Raw genomic sequence first — 27,646 nt, 5'->3', positions numbered from 1 at the left:
AAAAGATCAATATGTTAACCTAGCTTTGTAATGTTGTTGGTTTAAATTATACCATGCCTCATAGGAATGATTTTTTAAAATCAATCTCTAGTGTGTATATATAATGTACAAATATAACATGTACACATACGTGTGCATATTACATAAACACAAGATGGTGTATATTATATACACATATTATATATATTATATGTAAGTATAAAATTCAATACACATAAATGCACACACACACATATAAGTCCCCTAAAGGCATTGTAATCTCTGACTTGGATCTTAGTATGTTTGCGGGAAAAATATTTTGTCCATGTTGTAATTCAATTACACTAGCAGTAAGTCATACTATAATATAGATTCAAAATTGCTGAGTTGGCTCCATCTTTTGAAACACACTGGAGATTTTAACACTTCAAATATTTTACAATTTATACTTGACAGGTTTTACTTGAGCTAAATTCACCTTGATGTCCAGTATACTCATTATTTTAGCTCACCCTCTTGCTAACGCTTTTTAATTCTACTGTTGACCTTCAGAATGATATTTAAAAGCACATCTGACTTTTGTGCTACATAAACACTTCTCTTTTTCATTTTTGCTTTGATTTTCCCTTTTACTTGCTTACCCGTTTCCTCCCCTAGAGCAGGTCTCTCAAAACTATGTAGCTACCCTCACCAGGTGCCAGTGGCTTATGCCTGTATTATTAGCTACTCAGGAGGCTGAGATCTTAGGATCATGGCTCAAAGTCAGCCTGGTCTGAAAAGTCCCCTTGAGACTCATATCACCAATTAACTGCCCCAAAACAGAAGAGGTGCAATGGCTTAAGGTGCTGGAGCTCTAGCCTTGAGCAAAAGAGCTCAGGGACAACAAGCAGGCCCCGAGTTCAAGCACTAAGACAGACAAAACAAACAAATGAAAAACTACCAACTCATGACCTCTGCTCAAAAAATTTTTTTTTAATTCCTTGATTTTGAGTGCCCTGTGATAATATCTTACACTCATGTGTACTTGCAGAGACCAATTAGAAAATAGTTGTGCAATTTTGGTTTACCTGTTTTTGTTCTGTTTTTTTTTTTAATGTTAATACTGGCACTTGAACTCAAGGCCACATTCTCTTACAGCTGATACTCTACTTAAGTCTAACTTTTTTGCTGGTAAATTGGAGATGGATTTCCTTGTACTTTCCTACTCACACTGGCTTTGAACTAGGAACCTTAGATCTCAGCCTCCTGAGTGCAAGAGGTGTCCAACATTGTTCCTTAAGTGCACACTTTTGCCTTTCTCTTTCCATTGTAAAGATTATGGACAATTTTATTAATGACAGAATAGAAGAAGGGCAACCAGAGATATGCTGAATGTGTGCAGCTCAAGTGACACACACAATGTCTTTTGGATGAACATAATGAGTCAGGGTGTACTTGGAGAAAGCATACTACATGGACTTGTGAGGGAACATTGTGTACAGCACCTGTCATTCTTGCTGACATTCACAAGAACTGAATGTCTGCACATCCTGACTTTTGCATTACACTCCTAATGTTAAATAAGAGCATGGATAGGAAAAGGGGATAGAACTTGGGGGAAAAATTCCTTCTTTAAAAAAATGGCAGATAGTGTTTTGAGCACATCAAACCATACAAGCCTGAAAGCATAAAAGGTGTGGCTGTTTAAAGGAGAAAAAAAAGTAAGTTGATTTTTTAAACCATCATAAAGAATTAGTTTGAAGCTAAGGAGCTTGAAGAAAAAAAAAAAACATTGGGCAATGGGAGTGAACAGCAGGGTTTGTGTAACAAGTACCTCAAACCACAAAAGTCACATGGGTTCTTTCTGCTTTGCTATTTTTGATTGCTTGTCTGAGGGTTGTGCATTTAGCTTCCCCCATCCTGCAAAGCCACTTGAGCATGTGCTAGCTGGACTAACCTTGTCTTTATTCACCATGTCTTTGCAAAGGCTCATGCAACAACAAAGCAGCAATGGCAATCTGGACTACTGCCCTGGACCCTCCTATAGCTCTTACTCCATGCTCACAGGCACACTCACCATGGAAGATAACAGAAGGCTTCAAGTGCTGGCAGACACTGTGGCAACGTTACCTCGGGGACGGAAGCAGGTAGGAGAGCTGGTTTACACCCTTATAGTATGTTTGTGTTCTCTTGAGCATGGAGTGATACGTCTCTCTGACTTCCTACTAATAATGTTCTTTCTGAAACATTGGAATCAATGGCTGAGATGACTTATTGATTTTTTCCTTTTATGTTTCCATTGATTCTTTCCCTCCCATCCTCATTCCCAGTCTTTCATAATCATTTTGCTTCAAGAAAATTCTTCTTGAGGACACATTTTATTGAGTAAGCTAATCTTCCTCTCTGGAGCACTAGCACACACCCCATGCTGCTGGGAAGTAAGCTTTTCTTGAGTAAGTTCCAGGTAAAACATCAGGGGACTAGTTAGTAGCTGTAGGATCTTGAGTAAGTCACTTGCCTCTCCTAGAATCAGTGTCCTGACTGGGTATATAAAAATACACCCATCTTTATTGACCTCTTTCACTGCTTAAGTAAGGATATGTGCACCAAGACAGAAGCTGACATGCTCTGTTTGTTCGTTAAAGCTAAAACATGCTTCTTTTTCTTTTTCTTTTCTTTTTTTTTTTTTTTGAGACAGGTCTCTCTTTACAACCCAGGCTGACCTCAAACTCATGAACTTCTTGCCTCAGCCTCCCTGGTGTTAGGGCTCCAACCATGTTCCACCACCCTAGGCTTGTTTTAAAAGTTTTTATTGCAGAGTAGTTTTTGAGGGATGAAAACTCATTTGAAAAATATCCATATCTAACTAAAAGTATCCTGATATTCTTCCCTTACCTAATAGATTAAAAGGTATTTAGCTGTATACTGCCTAAGATTTTGTTTATAAGACTTGAAGTGTGGCATAAGTGGTAGAGCACCTGCCTGAAGAAGGGATGAGACATTGTCTTTGCTTATACAAATTATTGTAAGGTCTCAACTGTATATTTGAACTTAGAAAATATTTAGAAAATATTGGTATTTTTTGCTTTTACATCTCTATGTATATTGTGCTCCTTTGAATTCTAATTTCAGGATTAAAGGTCACTGGGTAAAGGTAAGGTCTTGGCCTTTTGTTGTAGGTTCTGTGTAGGAATGAATTGTTGATATTTTTCACAGAGGAAGTAAAGGGTGCAGTATGCCAGGATTTGGATTATAGATATTTTTCAATCCCAAACATTTTTATGATGCAAAATTTAAGGTAATGGTGAATATTTCTATCAAGTCATACTCTGAAAATTAAACAGCCTGGCGGGTACTCATGTCTTCATTGAGTTTTCAGAGAAAGTTGTTTTCCTATTTGTCATGAAGCTATCAAACCAAATGTTGTTCTATTGATTCAGTCATGACTTTGGTTTTTCTGGTAGAGGCTATTTACTATGAAAGGAAGCTGTGAATTTTTTGCATCTGGATGAGAATTTGCTGTCCTTTATGTCCTTTGTTTATGAAGCTTTTTTAGTCTCTCTCTTTCTCTCCCCCTCTATCTCTTTCAGCTCAGCTATTGTAATGCAACAGATAATTTCTGAGCACCTACAAAGTGAAAGACATTGTGTTACTGGTAGGAAGTACAGAGATTAGAAGGCCATGTTTCCTGCCTGGAGAGGGTTTACAATTCAGGTGGCAGGGATGAATAGGATTTACACAAAGAAGCACAGTATAAACACTCTTAGCCAAGTTACATATCTTTGGGAACAACCTTGAAGGATTTTTTGTATTCAAAAGCAAGGGAATAATTCATGCTGATGCGTTGTCTTGGTGCCTTGGGGGCAGGTTTATATAGCAACACAATATTCAGTGCATCATGAGGATCCTCTATGTGTATAGAAGGTCAGAGGAGACCTCAGATTTCTGCTGCTTTGTAGAAGAGGTGGACTACTTCCCCTGAGAAAGCAATAGAATTGTCCTCTGGTACGCAAATGAGATGGGCTCCAGGACTCCTCACAGATTCCAAAATCTGCGAATGTTCAAATCCCTGATACACAATACAAGTTATTTGCTTTACACTATGTATATCCTCTCATATACTTTTTTTGTTTGTTTCTTTGTGCTGGTTCTGGGACTTGAACTCAGGGTATAAGCATCATCCCTGAGCACTTTTGCTTAAGGCAAAGTATTCTACCATTTGAACCATAGCTCTACTTCTGGCTTTTTGATGGTTAACTGGAGATTAGAGTCTCATAGAGATTCCTGCCCAGGCTGGCTTGGAGCCACAATCTTCAGGTCTCAGCTTCCCGAGTAGTTGGGATTACAACTCTGAGTCACTGGTACCTGGTTTATCTCTCCTCTACTTTTAGACATCTCTAGATTAATTAACTCACATAATGTGAATACTATGTAAACAGTTGTTGCATTGTATTGTTTGAGAATGACAATGAAAAGGCAAGCGTTCAGGATAGATTCAAGATTTTTTTTTTAACATTTTCAATCTGTATTTGGTTGAATCAACAATCAAAATGTGCAGATATAGAGAATAGATGCTAATTTTACCACTCTAGAAAGCCATACAGTGGAGCACTTTATTAGGGACCATACTTTGGAACCATGGTGGGCTGGTTATCAAAGGCAGTGGTTGGCATTAGAAAAAAATAAGAGAAATGTTAAGAGATAAATAATAAGGGAAAGTTAGACATGAATTACATGTGCAATCCATGTGTAATTCTCCCCACATGAATTAATGTATGCATGTGTTCTTTTTTTTAAATTTAATTTAATTTTATTTGTGAACATACTGTGCAGAGGGGTTACAATTACATGGGCAGGATAATGCGTACATTTCTTACCAAGCATTGCAGCCTCCTCCTTTGTTTACTCTTCACATCCCTTCCCAGCCTCCCCCCTCCCCCCCATCCCAATTCTTCTCCTTCCCTCCCCCCTTCCCCCCCCCCACCGACATTGTAAAGCTCGTTTTGGACATGACAACTTGTACTTCTCATTGTTGCAACAGGTCCACCTGTATCCTTAAACAACTGGTTTTTCCCCATCTCCTCCACAAGTTATACTGACATCAAATATCGAGAAAGCAGGGGTTATACTGTGGGGGAGGGACATACAAAGCAACAAAGAGATAATCTTATAAATGCGTTAGAAACACATATGCATGTGTTCTTATCTTTTCCATGTCTTCCCTTCCCCTGGCCCTCATCTTCTTTTACATGCTAGGCTTCCCATAAGTCTCACAGCTTTTTTTTACTGTGTAAAAATTGCTTTAAACAAACAGCAAAACCAAACCAAACCCTTTTGAACATGATACTTGTGCTTCCAAACATTTATTATCAATGAGACCTATTTCAACATTGCAGGAAATGGATGTTCAAGACTTCTTAAAGTGTTTTTAGAGAATAACCACCTTTGATACTGACTGAATTTCAGGCAACAAGATCCCTCTGAGACAACCACACAGCAGGTGTTTCTCGGTCCACTGTTATTTTCAACACTTTGAGAGCTGACACCAACAATTCATACTTTTAGTTTTTGTTGGCTCTTGTTTCAGCAAAGCTCTATTGGTTAGCCTCTAGTTTTGGCTTACTCTTGAAAATCAGTTGGGTATTTACACTTTAAAAGTTGATTTTAGCATATGCACATTATTTCAATACCTGTGTTTTGGGAAGTGCCAGACACATGAATCAAGTCTCTAATTTTGAACACAGGATTTTTGGGAAAGCATTCCTGCAATAGGAAACTCTATGAAGGAGATGGAAGAAACTAAAGACAGGTATTGTAAATGTGGTGAGCACATAGGAGTATTAACATGACTGACTGCACAATCTCACAAGGCTAGAAGAGAGCTTTGGGAAAGTGAACTTTGCCAAATGCTGCCGTGAGAACAAGTAACCTGACATACAGGCAAGGAACTTGGCTGAACATTAGTAGGACCACAAATTCACTACCTAATTCTCTTTTACTCATGAAATCATTAGCAAGCAGGCAGCTTATGATGGGCCCATTTCACATACCAACTCAGTTGAGGCTTTTGTGCTATTCTATGTAACATGGAAGTGCCTGGTTCCATTCTACCCCCAGGAGTTTTCTTAGAACTGTTGCTAGCACATCCACCATGTACCATAACTGCTTCCCACCTGCCCCAAAAGATTATGGTCATCTCATTTTGCTCTTAAGTAGAAACTATATTCATGCTACTATGAAAATTAAAAAATATCTCTCATCCATATTATGGCATAAGTAGATCAATATCCAACTATTCTAGAAGATGTTCATCATCTCACAGTGGGGTCTTCCTGGGGTGCTGGAACCTTCCATTTAGCTTCCTTTAGGACTGTTACAACTTAGGGCATGGAGAGCAACTCCATTTTTCTGCTGTATTCTTGAATAGTGGTGAGCCTTGCTATCCAAACTCTCTTGACCTAAAAAGCGGTGATGTTTTCATGAAACACTTGGGGCTAGAAGGAAAGATAAAATGGGCTTGAAAGAGAGAGTAACACATAATTTTGAAACATTGGACACAAACAATAACAGCAAAATAAAAAACCACCCACCTTCAAATCAATACACCCAGTTATCTCGCCCACAATGCTTTCAGGAAATGAGCACAAAAGGCTGGGACAAGGAAGTAACCGTCTGTAACTTACCAGAAGTGACCACAGCATTGACCTCTGAGCTCACAGAGTGGAGAGCTAGCTGGCTCGTTGCATTTTCTTTCTCTGGTTTGCAAACACACAGCTGCAGTATTTGGTCTTGGTTTCCCGCTTAAAGGGAGACCTGTGAATCACAAGAGACATTGCATTTTGAATATTAATACCTCATCTTTCAAGTCACTTGACTAAAAGCAGAAGAGCCATTCTAAATTCAACCCCAGGCATCACTAGAATAGTAGCTAGTGAGGAGTTAAGGAGCTTTATGTATTCAACAGTCAGAACTGAATGTGTAGTTTGCAAGACTGCCAAATTGCTAAACCTAGACTTCTCATATTAGATAATGTGTAATAAAAGACAGCTGTTGCCAGCATATGCTGTGAGTTGCACACCATTCCCTCCGTTATGAGTTTTTGTGATTAGCACTGTAACTAAGCAAAGCCTCTGCCTGAGAGGGTCATCTGGGGTGTGCTGATCCCACTGGTCACATGTTTAAATAGGGTTGCTGACCCTAGGAAAGGGACACAGGGAAAACTAAAAGTGTAAGACCCGATAAGGAACTGGATTTTGTACATGTCACCTAAGTAAATATTTTGATGGGTGAGGCAGACTGAGCTTCCAGTCTAGTTCTTTCTAGATCACCTTAGTCTGACAGGTCAGACCAAAAAAGAAAGATTCTGTCAAGATGTGATATTTGCATCAGGGAATTTCATATTGACTAAAATTTGCATTATTCCTTTGTATTTATATATAAGGTGCTTAAACAGACCATTTGCTAATCCAGAATGGAAAATAATTGATAAGTTGTCTTGGTCTGAAATTTTTGTGTATATAACTGATAACTCAAATGAGTCAATTAGGACAGGAATTGAATTTGAATTTTGACCATGTTTCTCCTGTTGTGTCAGGCAAATATTTTCATGTTTAGTCAGTTATCTAAACAGGGAGAAGGAGGGAGGTGACATATTTCTTTCTCCAGAGAGAAGTATAGCCTTTTTTCTCTGGCCTAAAAGATTTTATATTTGGAAGGCATGTAGGAAACCTGTATTAGTGTTTTGGGGGTAGGAACAGGGAAATTAAAGTTGATAAGGCTGAAAGTTTGGAAAAGAACAGTAATTATTGCCACCATTCATTCTTTTAATAGTGATAGATTCAGACATTGCTCTCTTACTTTAATTTCTGGTATTTTTTTTGTTTGTTTGTTTGTTTTGGGTCCGGTCATGGGGCCTGAACTCTGGGCCTGGGCGCTGTCCCTCAGCTCCTCAGCTCAAGGTTAGCGCCCTACCACTTGAGCCACAGTGCCACTTCCGGCTTTTTTCTTTTTGCTTATGTGGTGCTGAGGAATCAAACCCAGGGCCTCATGCATGCAAGGCAAGTGCTCTACCACTGGGCCACCTTCCCAGCCCTGGTATTTCTATTTCTGTACTTCTTACTGTTTTAAAATTGTTTTTTGTCTTCCATTGTATTTTTTTTATTTTAAAATTTTAGTATATTTGAGATTTTAAATTTCCACCTTATATTTTTATGATCATCTTTGAATTTCCCTAGGAATATTTGATTTAACGAAAAACAAAAAAAAAAGTTAGCACATTCCTCCTGAATGTGAATGTTTTAACTTAGTTTTCTCACCCTTTTTGTTCATTTGTTTTGTCTAGTAGTTTTTTTCCTGTGCTATTTTTTGCTATATTTTGGTTCCTGTTCTATTTTAGGCACTGTGCTATGTACTGTGGCAGAAAGTATAAAACAAATATATTCCCCAGAGGATCAAATAATTCAGATGATTGTTTACACATGTGGAATATTTGATTGAATATACTCTTCATGCAAATATATATGTGTGTGTGCATAATAAACAAACAATATGATGAATCAGGATAGCAAAAGTAATATTTTAAAAATAAAAACCCCAGTCCTAATTATCGATTGCGGATTTGAATGTGGTCACATATGTCTTTAAAATATGAATTAAGGACAGAAAACAAGCTGAAGACAAGATGATAACAAAAAATGATCAAATACAATAAAAGGGGGTGATTGGGAATGTTTGCAGACATCGAGATTATTGTTTTCATTCACAAGAAGGAGACCCACTAACATCATTGCATGGTCCCCCATCCTTGTTAAAAGTACATTTCAGGTACAAGATCGGATCATAACAAATCATATCAATTGCTCCAGGCATTTCACAGTTTCTCCTGATAAGTCCTAAGTAGATGCTTTTAGCAAGTCTAGAGCATCTTTGTGGCCCTGAGCCATCTTGTGTCACTCATCAGCATGATATTACTGAGTTGAGCTCCAGAGCTGACAGAAGAACAAAACACAATTGATTTACACTCAATCTGTTGAATGAGATTGCCTCTAGCAACATTACACTAATTTTACTGATGAGTGGCAGAATTCTGAACACTGGGATATTCCCAGAAAATTTGGTAGGTAGCAGTAATGTAGGCTTTTGTGCAACTTGCTACATACACATTGATTTCTTCTACTGGTTTTACTTCTGGTTTCTTCTTCTTATTGTACCTGGACTGATTTGTGTAGATTAGATGTGATATTTTCTGTATTCTCTTTCATGTATGCATATAAAGGTACAGGTGTATATATATATATATATATATATATATATATATATATATTTGTATACAGGTATACGTATTTGTGTGTCCATATGTGTGTATATTTGTGTATATATGCACAAAATCATGTTAAGTTGGCAGTTAAACATCATAGTTTATCTAGTGCTATAAACTTAGTTGTAAAGCCCTTAGGCCACACTTGAGAAATAGCTAACTAGTAATTAAGACTAAACATTCTTCAAACACACAAAATAGCACAGCAAAACAAAAGTCTCAACTGTTGACTGCAGTGTCCTAAAAAGTCAAGTGTTACCCTTTTTGTCTTCTCTTCTGTGTATAACTGTGGAATATATCCTGAATCTGTGGGTCCTATGACTTCTTTCCTACCAAAATGTGGAGCAGATTAAGGGTGATAAAATTTCTACCATTTTGAAGTCTTTTTCCTTGCTTAGCTCATTTCAAAACTATTGGAAAAATAAATCATAAAAAGAATTGGGGTTTTGAATCTCTGATGTTAATGTTTCTGTATGTAAGTTTATTTTTCAGAGATTTTTTTATGCTGCTAAAAGTAATAATATGTTGAAATAGTACAATAAATATCCACCACCATCTCCCAAAGTTTTCAAGTATTTGGACTTTGTGTATTTCTATGGGTATTACTTTTCTTTGGACTTCAGTGTAATTATAAATTGATATGGTTCCTCTTTCAGAGGCTATTTTTAATACAAATCAGAAATGAAGTAATTGTTGGAAGCCTTGGAGTAAACTCTTGTCCCTGTGTGTTACTGTCTGAGCTTCTTCTAATCTTAAATGGAATGTCTGAAAGTCGTTATTCCCAACTCTCGTTTGTCATCACGGGAGAATCGAAATTTCTGCCTTCAGTACAAACTTCCTAGGATCTGGGCCACAGAAAGATAAGGAATAAAATCCTTTATGATTTAGAATACTTTATAAATGATCTTAAGGACCTTAAGATAACTGTACGCTTTCTATATTTTTCAGCTTGCGTTGACGAGATCAAGTTCTTTGGGTGACTTTTCATGTTCTCAAAGGTAATATTTAGGAATATAGCTCTTCAGCCTGTTGATACACATGCACACACACACACACACACACACACACGTGTGCACGCGTATACACATGTTCCACATTTTACAATTTATATAAATGCTATTTTTAATTGTGATGGTTATTTTTAATGACAAATAGGTGCCAAACGTGACACTTTGATATCATGCAGTTTTATTTTTAACGTCTGTTACAGGAAGCTGGTTTCTCTGGAAAAGCAAGACAATGGAACATTTGGATTTGAAATTCAGGTGGGCACTTTCCTCATTTTCCAGACTGTCAAGGATAAAAGTGACTAATAGTATCATGATAAAAATGACTTTAGGGCAGGATTTGAAAATGATAGGGACTGAATTTTACTCAGTGTATGGCTGTGCTTGGCTACTTTTCAGTGTGTTGTGTACTAACTAGCAAGGAAAGAAAATATTGAAGCTGATAAATACTACTTCTGAGATATGATGAGATTCTTGTGCTGAGTACTTTCAGCCTTTCTTTTTTGTTTTTTTAATCTTTTTTTTGGGGGGGGGTCCGGTAGTGGGGCCTGAACTCTGGGCCTGGGCACTGTCCCTCAGCTCTTCAGCTCAAGACTTAGCGCTCTACCACTTGAGCCACAGCGCCACTTCCGGCTTTTTTCTTTTTGCTTATGTGGTGCTGAGGAATCCAACCCAGGGCCTCATGCATGCAAGGCAAACGCTCTACCACTGAGCCACCTTCCCGGCCCCTTTCAGCCTTTCTTATGTCTAAGATTGGACAGAAGTACTTGACATCATCTGAGTCTTAGGAAGAAGAGTGAAATATATTCTGCAGATGTGCATTTTACATATTTGCAGTTTTTGCATTTGCATGGTCTTATGTGTAGATTGTATATCAAGTTGTAAATCCTTTTTTTTTGGCCTGGGAGCTGTCCCTGAGCTTCTTTGGCTCAAGGCTAGCATTCTACCACTTGAGCCACAGCTGTTCTTCCATCTTTCTTGGTCATTTATTGGAGATAAGAGTCTCAGATTTTCTTGCATAGGCTGACTTAGAATCACAATCCTCAGATGTCAGCCTCCTGAGTATGTAGGATTACAGGTATGAGCCACTGGTGCCTGGCAAGTTCTAAATCTTCAACATTTAAGAAAAACTTGAAAGGGCTGGGATGTAGCTCAGTGGTAAAGCGCTTGCCTAGCAAGCGCAACGTCCTGGGTTCGATCCCCAGTACCAAAAAAGAAAAGACAAAAAAAAAAAAAAAGAAAGAAAAACTTGAAAGACTGTATCTACATATGGAATATGTGGTATGTGTGTGTGTGTGTGTGTGTGTGTGTGTGTGCATGCAATTTTTGTTACTACTGGTACAAAATATTTCTTTTTCATATAATTAGAAATTTTATCTATTGTTTTTCTAATACTTTATTCTTACTACTTTCTGACAATTCTTTACAATTATTATTTGATAAAGTAGGATTGGGCTTGTGACTTAGTGGTAGAGCATACATGGGGCTTCGGTCCAATCTTTAGTCCATAAAAACAAACATGCATGAGGCTTGGGTTCAGTCCTTAGTGCATACAAACAAACAAACAAAACTCTTAAGAACCTTTGCACCTGCTTACATATTGCTTCATGCTGTAGGAAGAATTTTAAAAAGTCTTTGCAGTTTTTAATGTAATTACCTAACTTATTAACTGTCTGCTTTTACATGACTATATTTATAAAGATTGTGAATGAAGTGCAATAAAATCTAGTCAAATTAAGTGCTGCAGTAGTAGCCTAAGTATAACTGTTCTTTTCCATAGTACTTTTGCATTACCTGTAGGTGTGTTTTGCATAATTATATTCTCATACTACACATCAGAATTTAGACTTTAGCTCTGGTTCTGTTTTTAGAAAATGTTGATATGATATGAGACCCAAAATGGAAACTCAGTGAGTTTTTAAGATCAGGAACAGGAAGCTGCTATGTAAGACATAGTTTATGAATATAGAAAGAAAATGGAAAGAATAAGCAAAAGTTAACAAGAGAAAAGACAGTTTTACTTTCTCATCTCTACTACCCTGAAATTTGGTGATGCCTATAATTTGCCACAATAATTGTTGAAATTCATCAGACTTCAGAAGAATCATGCTCTCTTATTCCCAGTTCACAGTAAACATGCCTCTGCTTCTAGAGACATTGTTTCATTTTAAATTATGGTAGTCCTCAGTGATGTATAGAGGTTGCTCCTGAAAACCGGATAAATAATTACTCCTTTACCTTAATTTCCTACTCTGGCATGATATATTATAATGCCCTTATGTTTATGTACCATAAATTCTGAGCAAGTGTCAAAATTATCAACAGGTCACAGATTGTTGAACTTTTGTAGATCACCAGTGGTTTTAGTGCCTCTCCTCTGAGCTTAAGAATGCACATGTTATCTCCATGAGGTAGGAAATATAAGGAAATGCTGTGGGAGCCTTTTGAAGACAAGATAGATATCTCCTTTACCCATATTGTGCATATGTGTGAAGATATATTTAGGTCCTGGCCTACCTGGTGAGTAACACTTTGAAAGAGACCAGGCTTACCCTTCTTTCTGGGTTTCCATAGGTGCTAGTTGTATAAACTTATGAGAATCCTGGAGCATGTCAAGAATACAGATTTCAGAATTATACACACATGAGTTCATGCTCTCTCAATTCTTGCCTTTTTGGGTCTGTATTTGAAATAAAATAATACATGTAAAGCGCCAATAATGGCTTGATAGCAGTAGAAGATCAACAACTGAGAATGTTAGCATAAAGGTCATGGGGCATAAGAAAGGGCAATGTGATCTTTATGTCTCTAAGAAATGATGATGATCATTCTGTTTTTGGCTCCCTAATGGGAAGAAAAAAAGGAGAAAGAGGAAGAGAGGGATGATAAAAAGGAGGAAGAGAAGAATAAGGAGGAGCAGAAGACAAAGGAAGAGAGGGAGAAAAAGATAACCGACTTTAATATTTCTTTCTGTAATACTTGGCTTCTGTCTTTTCCTAACTCTGGCCCCCAGATGTATATCTATTGCAGACATATGCACACATAAATCTACATGTTTCCCTGAATCTTACTCAGTTTGATCAGTGGTGATGGAGAGTAGATTCTTATTGATTAATAAGCACATGTCTGTTATGTGAGGTTTCTGCATCTCCTGAAATACACCATCTCCTATCTTTGGAGAACTGCTGTAAGATCTTTGTCAAGAAAATTGTTAAAAGTCTTTCAGTTGGAAAATATATCACATCTTTCAAAGTTCCTTTAAAATATGGGGAACCCAAGTGCCTTATAGATTGAGTAGAAATCCCCTGGAGTTTAACTGACCAAAGTTTCTGAAAATTATTTGTACACTATTGACTTGTTAACTCAGGGATTAGCAAATAAGAATAAAATGAATACCAGGCATTAATTTCTCTACAAGGAAGTAGTGGCTTTAATGTGATTTACCATTTGGGATCAGATGTTTAAAAGACTTAACTCAAAGCACTATTTTTGGCTTTAAATACAGCTAGGCCTCACAACTTAAGTGAATTAAAATAAAAGTCTTTTTGTTCGAGGTTCCCAGGACATGGTACCTAGCAATTATTCAGTGCTTTGATAAAATTTGAAGAAAAGGTAAAAAAACAAGCAAACAAATAACAAAACAAGCAAACAAATAACAACAACAACAAAACAGGCAGCATCGTCAAACTACTTGTGCCAAGCTGAAGCAAGAGGCAAAAGATGCTTTTTTCTAATTAAGTTAGGTAGTTGAACTAGTGAGAATTCAGGGCAGTCATAGCAGAGCATGCTCAAGAATGAAAGTAATTGAATCAACTAGAGTACTTTTAAAGGAATGCAAGGCAGATTGCCATTATTTGCAGAACTCTGATTTAAAATAATCATTGTTGGCTTATCTCCCTCACTGGTGTGTACTCTCATACTCTCCTGTAATGAATGTTTTATTGCTTAGCACACCCACATACACATTGCTCTCTTTGCTTGTGGTCCCCATTGTTTTCCCCAATTGGAAAAAGAAGAAACATAATTTTCTTAATAAATATGAAATGATACCATCAGGTGGTCTCTTGGGCTCAAAATAGAAAATCTTGAGCCACTTTCTATTTGATGCCAGATGTTTTTTTATGAATGGAATTGGCTGCATATTGTTTGGTAGAATTGCAAAATTGGTACCCTTTATTCAATTTATCAACAGGAAACCCTTTCCAAATTGTCCTTTGCACTTACCTATTATATCGCTTAATTATAATTGACAAAATTTTATGTTTGACAAATGCGTTTTGAGTGTTTTGAATAGTAACTGTTTATCTCCTTGTATTTCATAGACACGCAGGCTCCAGAACCAGAATATTTGTTCCTCAGAAATGTTTACTATCATCTGCAAAATACAAGAGGACAGTCCAGCTCACTACGCAGGCTTGCAAGCTGGTAACTTTGCTCTTGTTAGCAGCCATTTAAATAGCAAAAGAAAACTCTTTGACTGTGAAGCCAGAATGAGATTGTTGCTTGTATTTTCTTAACTAATGCTTTGGCTGATAACTCATTTGTATTGTCTCATTTGCATATCAGGAAGGATTATTTAACAAGACAGTATAACACTCATTTTTCTTTGCATCTCCCAGGTGATGTCCTTGCAGATATCAATGGTGTGAGCATAGAAGGCTTTACCCACAAACAAGTGGTTGACCTGATCAGATCATCAGGGAATCTGCTAACGTAAATATCCATTTCGTTCCTAATTATTCTATTTAGTGGGACTAAAATAATGCCCTCACAATGCCCGTTGAGTGAATAGGTAGGCTTTTTGTTCACATCTTTTAGTCTACAGCTATCAAGTTGAGTACAATTTTTTTTGTCAGTTCCCTTTGTGTTTCAAGGTTTTCTTAGTCTTGAACGTATTGTTAGCATATGTAGTAGTGGTATCAGGAGTCAAAGGTCATTATGGGAGGGATAGACTTTACAAATGTATTTTCTAATGTCAAATTCAATTAGCTGGTGCATATAATGTCTTTGGAGTAAAAGAAAATGGCTCAATTTCCATGGCTGATATAAGATTTTGGTTACAACAAATAAAGAGAGGGTTGCATTTTTTTCCTGTTATGTCATAAGCCACTCTTTTTTTCTTTCCTGCTTTTCCATTTTGGAGAAAGAACAACAGTATTTAATCTCCTCTCTCTAAAACATACATATTCAGCTTTATCAGTATTCTAATTTTTGTTTTTTGTTTTGCCAACTTGCGATATTACTCATTCTTCAGAATGTTAGTACCAGCCTCAATGACTTGGGAGACAGAAATAGGAGGATAGTGGCCTCCATAAAACTAAAAACTCAATCTGAAAAAATGATTTTAAAACAAAAGGATTAAAACATGACTCAAATGATAGAGGACTTTGCTATCAAACATGAGGCCTCGAGTTCAAACATCAGAATACAAACAAACAAACAAACAAATAAATGAAAACCAATGGAAAACCAAAGAAACAAAATGCTCCATCCCCAGGAGAGTCAATGTTGCCTAAACCACTATTTTAATTGATGTGACAACATTCCTAGGACCTTAGACATTGGTAAAGAAATGACTGAGGTTTGAAGATGACTTACCTAAGGTCATCCAAATAGGCAGTCATTTTCAGGCTGGATTTGACCACCTGCTGAGGTCAGGATCTTTTCAGTAAAGGATTTCACTAACATTAATATTATACTTAGGAAAAACTGGTATTAGCAGCTTTATAGGTCCATAATAGGCAAAGATAAAGCCTTGGATAGCCAAAGAAAGCTTGAAAAAGGAGTGATTTTTGTGTTTCAGTTCTTAATAGGGAAAGTAAAAAAGGGCAATTGGGAGGGGAGAATACTGAATAAGCAGGCTGCTGCTTTAGCACAGCTGTTTAAAGAGCTCTTCTCTGATGGAGTGACTGGAGATGAAGGTAAAAAGAGGGAAGAGATCTGAACTCCTGGTAAAAGGATTTTAGGTAAAGAACTAACAAATTATCTTGACATAGTCAAAGTCAGAGAGGATCCAGTAGAATTGGGGATTGGTGGATTACATGAATAAAATGAAAAAGCAAAGATAGAGTATTGGCCATATAGCAGATCAGAAGTATCATCTGCCCTACCAAGAAGTCCAGATTTTATTTTGATTTAGGTGGGTCGTAGATTATCCAGCTAATTCTTTATGACTTCTGGGTTTGGTTTTATTTCTATGTATAGATGAAGTGCACAAGGCTTAAAGATGACTTAATTAAAGTCACCCAAGTATTAAGAGTTAGGGCTGGATTTGATCACCTTCTGTGAGGTCAAGATACTTTTATTTAACTACAGCTGCTCATTGTAAATGGCAAAAAAATTTTTTTGGTGGATGCTTTCCAGTGGTACTTCGAAGATATTGTCAGGGTATGTGCGTGTGTATGTGTATATGTATATGTGTGTAGTTTCGAAAAATGACTGCTGGTAATACCAGATTGAATGCATCTCTATGAACCCTATGATATCCTGATAAACAACAGAACTACTTTTGTTTCAAAGAAACCTGGATCCAATAGGAAACTTATAGATTCCAAGAAAAAAAAGACTGGTGCCCAGAGCCTGAAAAATATGTTCCACATGAGCAAAGTGGGAAGACAACAGGTAGCTAAGGGTTAGTATAGAGAAGCAATTCTTGGAAGTGTAGAAGTCAGGAAAATGTGAGACAATATGTACAAACACTGAAGAGACTGTCCCGTCCATGCTGGCAATTCGGCTGTCCCATTCATGCTGGCAATTTGGCTCATACACATCTCTTTCTTGGACAATCAAATAAATATTAAGATTCTCAGTAAAACAGCAGCATAGGATTCCTTTTACTGATCAGAGAATCAAGCCTTGTCTTGCCCAGAAAGCAGACAGCTTTTTAGGTTGCTATCTTCTCATTTCTCATTATCTCAGGTATGATGCTGGTAAAAATAGAGGAAAATTGGTCTCTACATTACATACTTTGCCATGCATTAAAACATTTCTTATATCTTCATAAACAGAATTTTTGCTTAGTTATCAGAACCATTTGCCAATACTTTTAATTGCTTAATTGTGTGACTCTCAAGAGAAATTTGCTAGTATACCCAGACTTAACAGTCAAAGTAAGGGTCTTTAATTTCAGTGCACAAAGCATCAAATCAATAAGAACTAGCCTTCTGGTTTTAGAAAGGCATTTAGTGTAGAAAGAAAAGAACACCTTAATTCTAGGGTTAAAGTTTGTAAACTAAAGGTCCCGAGATGCAAGTGTCATACTAAGGTTATTATCTTACAATACTTGTGGTTCTCTTTGTTCTTGTTCCAAAATTATAAATCAGTATTTATAGGTAAATGCTCAGAATCCTAGGGAGGACATTATTAATTTTAATTTGTTTCAAGAAATAGCATGTTGATTCTACTGTTGTGATAGTTTGCTTTTGTTGTCGGATAATTTGGTAGTAAAGAGTCTGGCACAAAATAGATGTCCAGCAATCATTTATCTAAAGAATGTGATGTGATTCTGCCTGTCTCCACAAAGGTAGATCCAATAGACAGCAGCCATTTTTACCATACAATAGATTCTATAAAATGAGCTCCAGGTTACACATTAGCCAAGGTCCTCTCTTCCATTCTTTCAAAGGGTTTTCCCCCCCCCCATTTTCTTCCCTCTAATGTGGTCATATTTGGCTTACGTCCAGATATCTAAAGTGCCACAAGAAGTGTGACTTTTATATTGCATTTTTAGTATAGTCTGTGCTCCAAGTGTAGTACTCTAGTGTAGTACTATAAGGATGGTACTTATTTAAATGAATCACTTGTGCTGTTTACTCTCTCTCCCCTTTTCCCCCTTAAAACAGGATAGAGACTCTTAATGGAACAATGATTCACAGAAGAGCAGAGCTTGAAGCAAAGCTGCAGGTTTTAAAGGTAATTTGATTTAATACAATGAGTCACATTTTTCATCCTTGAATGTGTGAGTGGTAAAATAAAGATGTATTGGAGGAATTAGTTAGCCCTTGAGATGAAATGTCATGATGAATCGAAACTGTTGAGTTATCAAGAGCCACAATTACCTTTGCGGGGATATGAAATTCAGTAAACACATAAATCACTTCCTTCCTTCTTCAGAAGGTTTCTAAGGCTCGGAAAGGCAAGAGGAAGGCAACATTGCTTGAGCTCTTCATTGACACACCTGTGATCTTTCTTGATTTACATTTTGTTTGGAGGAATAAAGAGTAAGAGCTGGCGTTTTCAGCATCTTCCCAAGTGTTGCATGAGTGTGATGGAGAGGGGGAGGGGGATTTGTACTTGCTCAGTGTCCTCCTTTGTGTCCTTTCCTTTTGTTTTATTCTTATAACTGAGATTATCTTGCCCCAATCCTGTGGCTGCCCTTGAATTGGCAAATAGTATACATCCTAAAAGGGAAAAACGGTTACTAAGAGACAGTCTATAATGCAGGATATTCAGTGAAAATTCCTGGGGTTGGTTGCTTGAGGGTCTCAAATATCGGTTTTATAGTTGGTGTAGGTCTTCCCAGCCGTGAAGTCCAGGCCCTAACTTGGGTGGCTAAGTGATAGCCCTGTAGACCCTTCCCTGGCCTTGATGACTTCTTCCTTGTGGTACTCACCCTGCATGACAATAAGCTGAGCAGAGATGGCATGATTTACAATAGGCTGTTTGTTTCAGAAAAGCTACTATGGATTAGTTTTCCTCATGAAGTGAATACTTAATTTTTGAGCCTGAGCTCAAAGTTAGGTCAGTTAGGTCACTGAATTTGTATTTTATCTCTCTCTTCCTCCATGTTAAATTCATTAAAAAGTTCAGTTTCTTCTTCGTTGGTTTGATTTTAAGATTGTTAGCATTTGCTTATCCCTATTTGAATCTATTTTTTAAAGTTCCTTGGAAAAAAACAACAACAGAGCTCTACTCAGATTTTTATATCAATTGAGTTGAAGTTACAAAATAAAATGAGATCAATTGAAATATTTCTGGTTTTCAGTGTTCTCACTTTGAACATAAGATCTAATGTTTTTACTCAGGTCAGTCATACACTTCAAATGTTTTGTCATTTTTTCATCCACCTCTTTTATGTTTATTCTTTTTTCTACTACTTACTGCCATTAGTTTTGCATATATTTTAAAACTTACTAGACATGCTGAACTTTTATTTTAATAACAATTTTATGGTTTCCTTTAGATTTTCTAAATGTAAAATTTACTATCTGTACAGCTAAAAATCTTGTCCCTTTATTTCAACTTTTTAATTAATTCATTTTTCTTCTCTTATAGCATTGGCTACAATTTTCAGTTAACTGTAAATAGTGGTACTCTTATTCTTATTACATTTTCATAAGGAGTAAAATATACTTCATGTTATAATTTTTAAGTATATTGATAGTTTTTTAAACTACTGGTGTAAAACTACTGAGAGGTAGTCTTGGTGAACATCTTTTTTAAAAAAAATGTTTAAGCGACTCATCATTAAGTGAAAAAAATGAAAGGATGATAGAAAAGGATGATGTAAAATAGATTTATATTTTATTTGAGAAAACATTATTTAAGGGTTTATATTAACTTCTACTCTTTGAGCTGTTTTCCTGAAGCCTTTTTGTCTATTAATTTATTCATATACATATAATTAACTTATTTTTCTTACAATGTACATATGCTTCAACACCTTTATCCTCTTCCAGAACATCATAAAAACCTTAACATTCTAATAGATCATTTGCAAGTCAATCTTCTCATTGAGTTTAGGACTTTGGAGTATTTTGCCAATCGATAAAAATATCAGAATATGGGATTTTATTATAAATATCTCCTAATGAACAAATATATTAGTGTTGAATTGATGTGTTTGCTGTTGTTTCTCAGATTCTATACCTTAACTCTCTCTCACTCTTCTCACTTTACACACACACACACACACACACACACACACATATTTCCTTCTTGCATAGTATTTCCTTCAGTGATATAAGTTCTGACAAAAATGTATTTATCTCTTTGCTACTCTCAAAAAAAAGTTTGGCAAGATAACTGAATTATTCAAATTAATATTTTGTTTCCTTAGAACTTGCAATGTATTCTGCCTTTGATCTATTCCTACTAAGAGAGCTTCTGACTTTGGCCATTTGTAACTAATCTGAATTTTCTATATTTTCTCTTAAAATATTGCTTTTCATATTAACTCCTTCTTCTTTTTATTATTTTTAATTGTGAAAATACTGTACAGAGGGGTTACAATTATATGGGCAAGATAATGAGTACATTTCTTATCAAGCATTGTAGCCCCCTCCTTTCTTTCCCCCTCCCATCCCATCCTTCCCCCCACCCGCCCACTAAATCCTCCCTCCCCCGGCCCACCCCCCCCACCAAAGTTGTAAAGTTCGTTTTCAACATAACGACTTGTACATCTCATTGTTGCAATGGGTCCACGGTATCCCTATTTAAACGATTTGTTTTCTCCCTTCCCCTTCACAAATTATACCGACATAAAATACAGTGAAAGCAGGGGTTATACTGTGGGGGAGGGACATACAAAGCAACAAAGAAATAATCTTATAAATGTGTTAGAAACAATCACATGAAAGAAAAAACATTTGAATACTTATCTTGGGGTTCATTTCACCTAACATCAACTTATCTGACTTTTTCTGCTTGACTCAGACATATACTAGTTATTGCAAATAAGGGAAACCATGGGGCCTATGTTTCTTTGGGCCTGGCTTACTTCACTTAATATAATTTTTTCCATGCCTTTCCATTTCCTAACAAATGGGGCAATGTCATTCTTTCTGATGGAGGCATAGAATTCCATTGTGTATATATACCACATTTACTTCTTCTATTCGAATTCATTTTTACACATTTTGACAAGTACAGGGCAAATTGCTTTTTTTTTTTTTCTGGCCACTCAGTCTTCTCAATATTATTTCTTTTAATACTTTCCTAACTAAAACTGCTTTTTTTGCTGTCCCTGCAGCTCTGTTTTGGGTAGCTATTTGGAGATGGAGGTCTGATGGACTTTTCTGCCTGGGTTGGCTTCCAATCATAATCCTCTGGACCTTATCCCCCTAAGTAGCTGGCAGTACAGACATCATATCCCCCAGGGACCACCATAACCTCTATTTTTAACTGAACTTATGTTTGTTTTTAAACCAAACTTCTTGTATACATAAATTTGCTTACATACTGCCTAGCATAATTCACTGGCTAATTTGTTTATACCAAATTCAGTTGATAATAAGTAGTGATTTATTTTATGCAAATAATCTATTTTTGGTCTCTTTTGGTCTTTTGACCATCCATATAAATTTTAGAATCAAGTTATCCAGAATTTTGACTGATGTCATAGTTTATAGAGAAATCAGTTCAAGGAGAATAGGTACTTGGATGGCATTTCATTTTCTTATTGATGGATTATTTTGCCATTTTAACTTTTTTCAGTATCTTTAAATAAAATCTGATAATCTTATGCATATACTTATTATGTAACTTTCTTTAGACTTAGTCCTTTGTACTTCATGATTTTTATTGTTACAAGTTTTTATAAAATAAAATCTTGATTATGTATAGATGATTGAAATGGGTTTTCCATGCTGTTTTTGTTTTGTTTTGTTTTGTTTTTTGTCGATCATGGGGCTTGAACTCTGGGCCTGGGTGCTGTCCCTCAGCTCTTCAACTCAAGGCTAGTGCTTTACCACTTGAACCACAGTGCCACTTCTGGCTTTTTTCTGTTTATGTGGTGCTGAGGAACCCAGGACTTTATGCATGCAAGGCAAGCACTCTACCACTGATCCACCTTCCCAGCCCCTCCATGCTGTTTTTATTATTCAAATACCTTAAATTTTATGTACTGTATAATTGCCTACCAACTGTTTTAGATTTTCTATGAAGATAGTAACTTGCAAAATGATACTCAGTTTCTCACCTTTATTATGCAAGAAGGAATTTACAGAATTCCATATATCTGTAAGGGTGAATGTGTGGCCCTTGATAATTTGGCACTTTAATTTTTACTTTACTACAATTTCTAGGACATACCACGTAAAATTAATGGAAGTGATAACAGCAGGCATCCCAATTTTGTCCTTTAAAGTGAATTCTTCCAATTCTTTTCCTCCAGGAATGAGTTCTGTCTATGGAGAGACTTCAGGCTGAGGCTTCCTTCTACACAGCATTTTGAGCTAGCCTTTATGATGCTAACATATTAAGTTATATCAAATACTTTTCCTTCATTTGCTAAGATTGTCTTTTCATTTATTCTCATTCAAAAATCTGTCACCATAGTAATTGCATTCAAAGATCTAAAAACAATCACTCCTCCATTTCTAAGATAAACCCAATGTGGTTTACCGTAAAATATATAATAATTTCATATATGTATAAGTTCAAGTTGCTATTTTTAAATTACTTTGAACACAGCTTTATCTTGTATAGTCTGATTTCTATTTTCTCAGGTTTCTTTTGTGGTTTTGGATCAAGGTTACTAGCTTTACAATATGAGCTGAAGTCTGTTCCTCTTTTAATTCTGTGGTAGAATTCTTGAAATGCCATCTGAATCATGTTGACTTGGGATTCTTTTAAAAGCACTGTCTATTGTTTGTAAGATTACTCTGGAACTCTTTTATGAATAGTTTTATTAAGTGTTTTTGTTTAATATTTTGCATAGCTGACAAGCCAGGTGCTAGTGGCTCATGACTATAATCCTAGCTACTCAGGAGGTTGAGATCTGAGAACCATGGGCCGTACAGGGCAGTAAGGACTCTTACCTCCAATTAATAACCAAAAATGCCAGATGTGGAGCTGTGGCTCAAGTGGTAGAGTGCTAACCCTGAGTAAAAGAAGCTCAGGGACAGGACCCAGGCCTAGAGTTCAAACCCAGGAACAGAATACATACATACATACATACATATATATATATATGTATATATATATATATATATCATATATATGCATATAATAGACATCCTTTTAACTTGTCCTCATTTTTACTTATACAACTTACAAGCCCTTTTCTTTCTTTCCTTTTTAATTCCCTTCATCATGTTCTCTGGAAGACTTTCTATTTTTTTTCCTCCTTTTTTGGGGGGGAGGGGTCCAGTAGTGGGGCCTGAACTCTGGGCCTGGGCGCTGTCCCTCAGCTCTTCAGCTCAAGGCTTGTGCTCTACCACTTGAGCCACAGTGCCACTTCCGGCCTTTTTCTTTTCACTTATGTGGTGCTGAGGAATTGAACCCAGGGCCTCATGCATGCAAGGCAAATGCTCTACCACTGAGCCACCTTCCCAGCCCTGGAAGACTTTCTATTTTAAAATCTTTTTTTAAGCCAATATTTGGATTTATGGTAATTAAATTATTTTTTCTGGGTAGTTTTTTTCTTTTTTAATATTCTATTTTATTTTTTTGATTTAATGACTTTTTATTGTTGTTGTTGTTTAACATGTGTAAGTACTTTACTTTTTTTCTTTTTTTTTTTTAATTGTGAGAATACCATACAGAGGAGATACAATTACTTTCTGGGTAGTTTTAAGGTTTTCTTTTGTCCTTATTGGTTTATAGTTTCAATACAATGTTATCAGGTCAAGAATCACTTTTTGGTTTATATTGCTTAGAGTTTGCTGTGTTTCTCTTGGCTTCTTCAGCTCTCAAAAACTATAAGGTGAACCTCTGAATATGTTCTTCAACCTTCCCTATGTTATTTGGAACTCTGTTAGACATATGTTAGCGTCTCTTGATTTATCTCCCTTAGTAATATCTTTACAAACTCTTGATTTATCTCCCTTAGTAATATCTTTACAAATAGTCTTGATATGGTATCTGTGTATAGAATGTATTCTTTCTATTGAGCTTTTACACTTAATGTCTGCTTTATTATCAAGTACTTCTTTTTCATATCTGTCTAGTTTTGTTTTATTCTCTTTGTTTTATGCTTTTTAAAAAAATTATTGTGAAGGTGATATACAGAGGGGATACAGTTACATAAATAAGGTAGTGATTAAATTTCTTGTCTAACCTGTTACCCCCTCCCTCATTGTTTTATGCTTTTAATTCTGATGAACACTGAACTTATTTCTGAGAATTATATACATTCTGTGTATGTGCGTTTGTGTGCACACATGTGCATGCCAGGGCTTGAACACAAGGCTATGGTCCCTGTCCCATCCTTAGCTTTTTGCTGAAGACTAACTTTTTGCCACATAAGTCACATCTCCATATCCTCCCTTTTGCTGGTTAATTGGAAGAAAGAGTATTATGAACTTTTCTGTCTAGTCTAGCTTCAAACCTTGATTCTCAAATCTCAGCCTCCTGAGTAGCTATGATTAGTTAGTAGGCATGAACCCTTGGTGCCCAGTAGCATTTTTATTTTATTTTATTTCTTCTTTGAACATCTTCCTGTTTTACATTTCTTGGCGAGAATCTGTGGACTGATGATCAATTTATTGTCCTTGTCATTAAACATTTGTGAATGTTCAGGAGTTTAGAGTGCCTTCCTTCTCAGAGTGGTGGTTTCTCCTTCAGCAAATTGTGATGGTTCAAGGATCCTAAGGCAGGGGCTGGGAAGGTGGTTCAGTGGTAGAGTGTTTGCCTTGTATGCATGAGGCCCTGGGTTCGATTCCTCAGCACCACATAAGCAGAAAAAGCCGGAAGTGGCACTGTGGCTCAAATGGTAGAGCGCTAGCCTTGAGCTGAAGAACTGAGGGACAGTGCCCAGCCCAGAGTTCAGGCGCCATGACCGACAAAAAATTAAAAAAGGATCCTAAGGCAGAGTAGGTCTGGCAGCTTGAAAGCCTTCCCTGGTGAGTTAGTGCACAGCTTGGCTCAGGTCACAAGGCTGTCCTGTATGCTCTTATTTTTCTAGGTACCACCAGCAGCAGCATCTACTTTTCTGTCTCTTTTCTTATGCATGAGCTTCAGCCAGGGTTCATTTCTGGAGCAGGAAACTTGACTCAACCTTCTGCATTTAAACCATCTCCTGCCCTAGAAACAAAATTTCTAACTACCTCTTTTTGCTTCTTCATAATAGATCATGACTTTCATCGCTGCTTACTATCTTGCATGTCTAATATAGAGATTATGAGACGGAGCCACAAATGACTAAATCTAACCTTGAACCAGGTCAAGCTAGCCTCCCTTCCATGCAAGGACATTTACTTTGTGCTACCGAAGTAAGCATACTGTTATTCACAGACTCTTTGGTTGGAGGGAGGAAGGGAAAAAGTTCTTTAGAAACAGTAATCCCTTCTGAGAAATTTTCAGGGATTTCCTTTTTCTACTTAAGATTCAAATGTTTAAGGTGAAAACAGCGTATCTATTGGACTGGCCAAGAGAGCCAGTTTTTAATCTACTTGGGTTATTTTCTAAGTAGGTAATATTAGTAGGTAGTAGTATTTCTTCAGAAATTCTTTGCTACAGTGAAACCTTATTTTCTAGGGTATAACACCTTAGAGAATACAAAAATTAAATGTCATATTTTTATGAAAGCACAATAAAAGTACTAAAATATCACAGAAATACTTAGTTTTTTATCTCAAGTAGATTAAAAACATCAGTAATGTATTTGGAACTAATCCAGTGTGTGATAGTTGAGGGCTGTTCTGTGTGTTCATTCAACCATTTTTCTTATTTCAATCATGTTTTCAACTGCTGTGTTCTAGGCTCTGAGCTAGGCCCTACGTGGTGTCGTGACCCAACATGTTTTTATCTCATCTATACTTTAAGGCTCACTGATGGTGAGAGGGTAGATTTACCAGGTTTACAAATGTGATGTCAGTAACACAGGAAGAAAACAGTATTCTGAGGAAAACAAGGAAATGTAGTTAGACTGAGAACTCTTCAATCACTTGAATATATCTGCTCTTACATTTTCTTGGTGTAAGTGATGTCATCCTTAGATGACTGGATCAATTCCACAAATTAGATACTTTAAAATCTGTACATTCACAAAAATAAATTATTTGGCAAGCTCAGATTATGAGCTTTGGATAGTAAGTACAAAAATAAAACTTCTTTTTTCTTTCTATATTTAGTTTTGACTGTCAGTCTAACCTTCTGCTCCTCTATTGGACTCTTTTATTTTCTTGCAGGAGGATAAATCTGTTTAAGAAACAAGAAAGAGGAAGGTATATATGCCAGCTCTTGCTAATCTGCTAGCCTCTAGGATTTTAGTTCTGACCTTCAGAGATCTATAGTTTAAAAAATATTGTGGCTGACAGTCCTCTTGTCTTGTGATCATTATAGACAATATTCAGATTCAAAAAGAATAAGAAATTAACCAAGTCAAGCATTCTATTGCTTTGATTGCTTGTTTGCATATTATATTGGCAATCATAAATATTGCTCTTTAGTGTTACTATTATCCAGGCTTGGAAAAATACTGCCAGTTGTTGTTCATTCCCTGCTGACTGAACAATGACCTTGTTTCCCTTATTCATTTAATCCTTTTCTTTTATTTGACCATTTTCCTTTCAAACATCTCTTTTCCTTTTAACCATTGACTATGTCTGGGTTTCTCTGTTGAATGGACAACTGCTTTTTTCCAACCAGGCTATCATTCCTATTTATCTTTCCTTTAAGATAGATAGGAAGGCAAAGCTTGTGCTCACATGCTACGCTTGCTATTGGAATCTGAAATGGCCAAGAAGGGTTGGGTAGGAGATAAAAATTAGGAGGGGTGTGAACCTGGAACAGCTATCTCATCAGATGTCTTCTGCTTGCTTTGCTCTTTTTTTAATTGTGAAAATACCATATAGAGGGGTTACAATTACATGAGCAAGGTAACGAGTGCATTTCTTATCAAGCATTGCTATTGACACACGTTGACTTGCCCTCTTTTGCCCTCTCTGCACCCTTGACTTACCGGTCACTTCATGCCCATGGTAGCAGGTCCCTATGTGCACTGTAACAGCAAGGGAAGAAGCAGTCAAGAAGTCAGGGTAATTAGCAGTGTTCTAAGTTTAGTCTTCAAGGAAGCATTTTGAAACAACTTTGCTCTCTTATTTTTGGTGTAGAAGATACATAGATGTTTGGCTACAAAGGCTGTTTTAGTTCCCCAGGCATACAGGTTGATGATGACAGAATTTGTTGAGTATTCACGGAGTTCTAGTCACTGTTATGAATATTTTACATCTGATAACTCATTTCACCCTATGAGACTCAGAGGGCTTAGATTCGATCATGTTCACCATGCTTTGGAGAAATCCTAGTGTGTTGGATTTTGTCTAAACAGCTAGTAAGATCTGTCAAGTCCAAACCATCTGGTTATATAATACTTAAGAAAATTCATTGTTCCTATTATTTTTTTGAAAGAAGGCTTATTGGTGCTATTAGGTGATTTCTGCAAAATTAGTATTCCAAATATTCTCTTCTAAGATAGTAAAAT

General features: G+C 36.5%; 1 protein-coding gene across 1 annotated transcript in view; it reads left to right on the top strand.

Moving 5' to 3' along the window:
* Positions 1-1,849: 1,849 nt before the first annotated feature.
* The window catches only part of Cytip (cytohesin 1 interacting protein), a 30,532-nt gene continuing 4,735 nt past the window's right edge, over positions 1,850-27,646 (top strand). Inside the window, exons 1-6 of the mRNA XM_013029254.1 lie at positions 1,850-2,105; positions 10,223-10,272; positions 10,485-10,539; positions 14,604-14,706; positions 14,901-14,994; positions 18,123-18,192. Coding sequence (XP_012884708.1) covers positions 1,932-2,105; positions 10,223-10,272; positions 10,485-10,539; positions 14,604-14,706; positions 14,901-14,994; positions 18,123-18,192 — 546 coding nt within the window. The 5' untranslated portion in view covers positions 1,850-1,931. The remainder of the gene's footprint in view (positions 2,106-10,222; positions 10,273-10,484; positions 10,540-14,603; positions 14,707-14,900; positions 14,995-18,122; positions 18,193-27,646) is intronic.

This window comes from Dipodomys ordii, unplaced genomic scaffold (assembly GCF_000151885.1).
Source record: "Dipodomys ordii isolate 6190 unplaced genomic scaffold, Dord_2.0 Scaffold5, whole genome shotgun sequence".
Classification (NCBI taxonomy): domain Eukaryota; kingdom Metazoa; phylum Chordata; class Mammalia; order Rodentia; family Heteromyidae; genus Dipodomys; species Dipodomys ordii.
The sequence above is the reverse complement of the archived record's forward strand: the minus strand, read 5'-3'. Positions and strand labels throughout refer to the sequence as shown.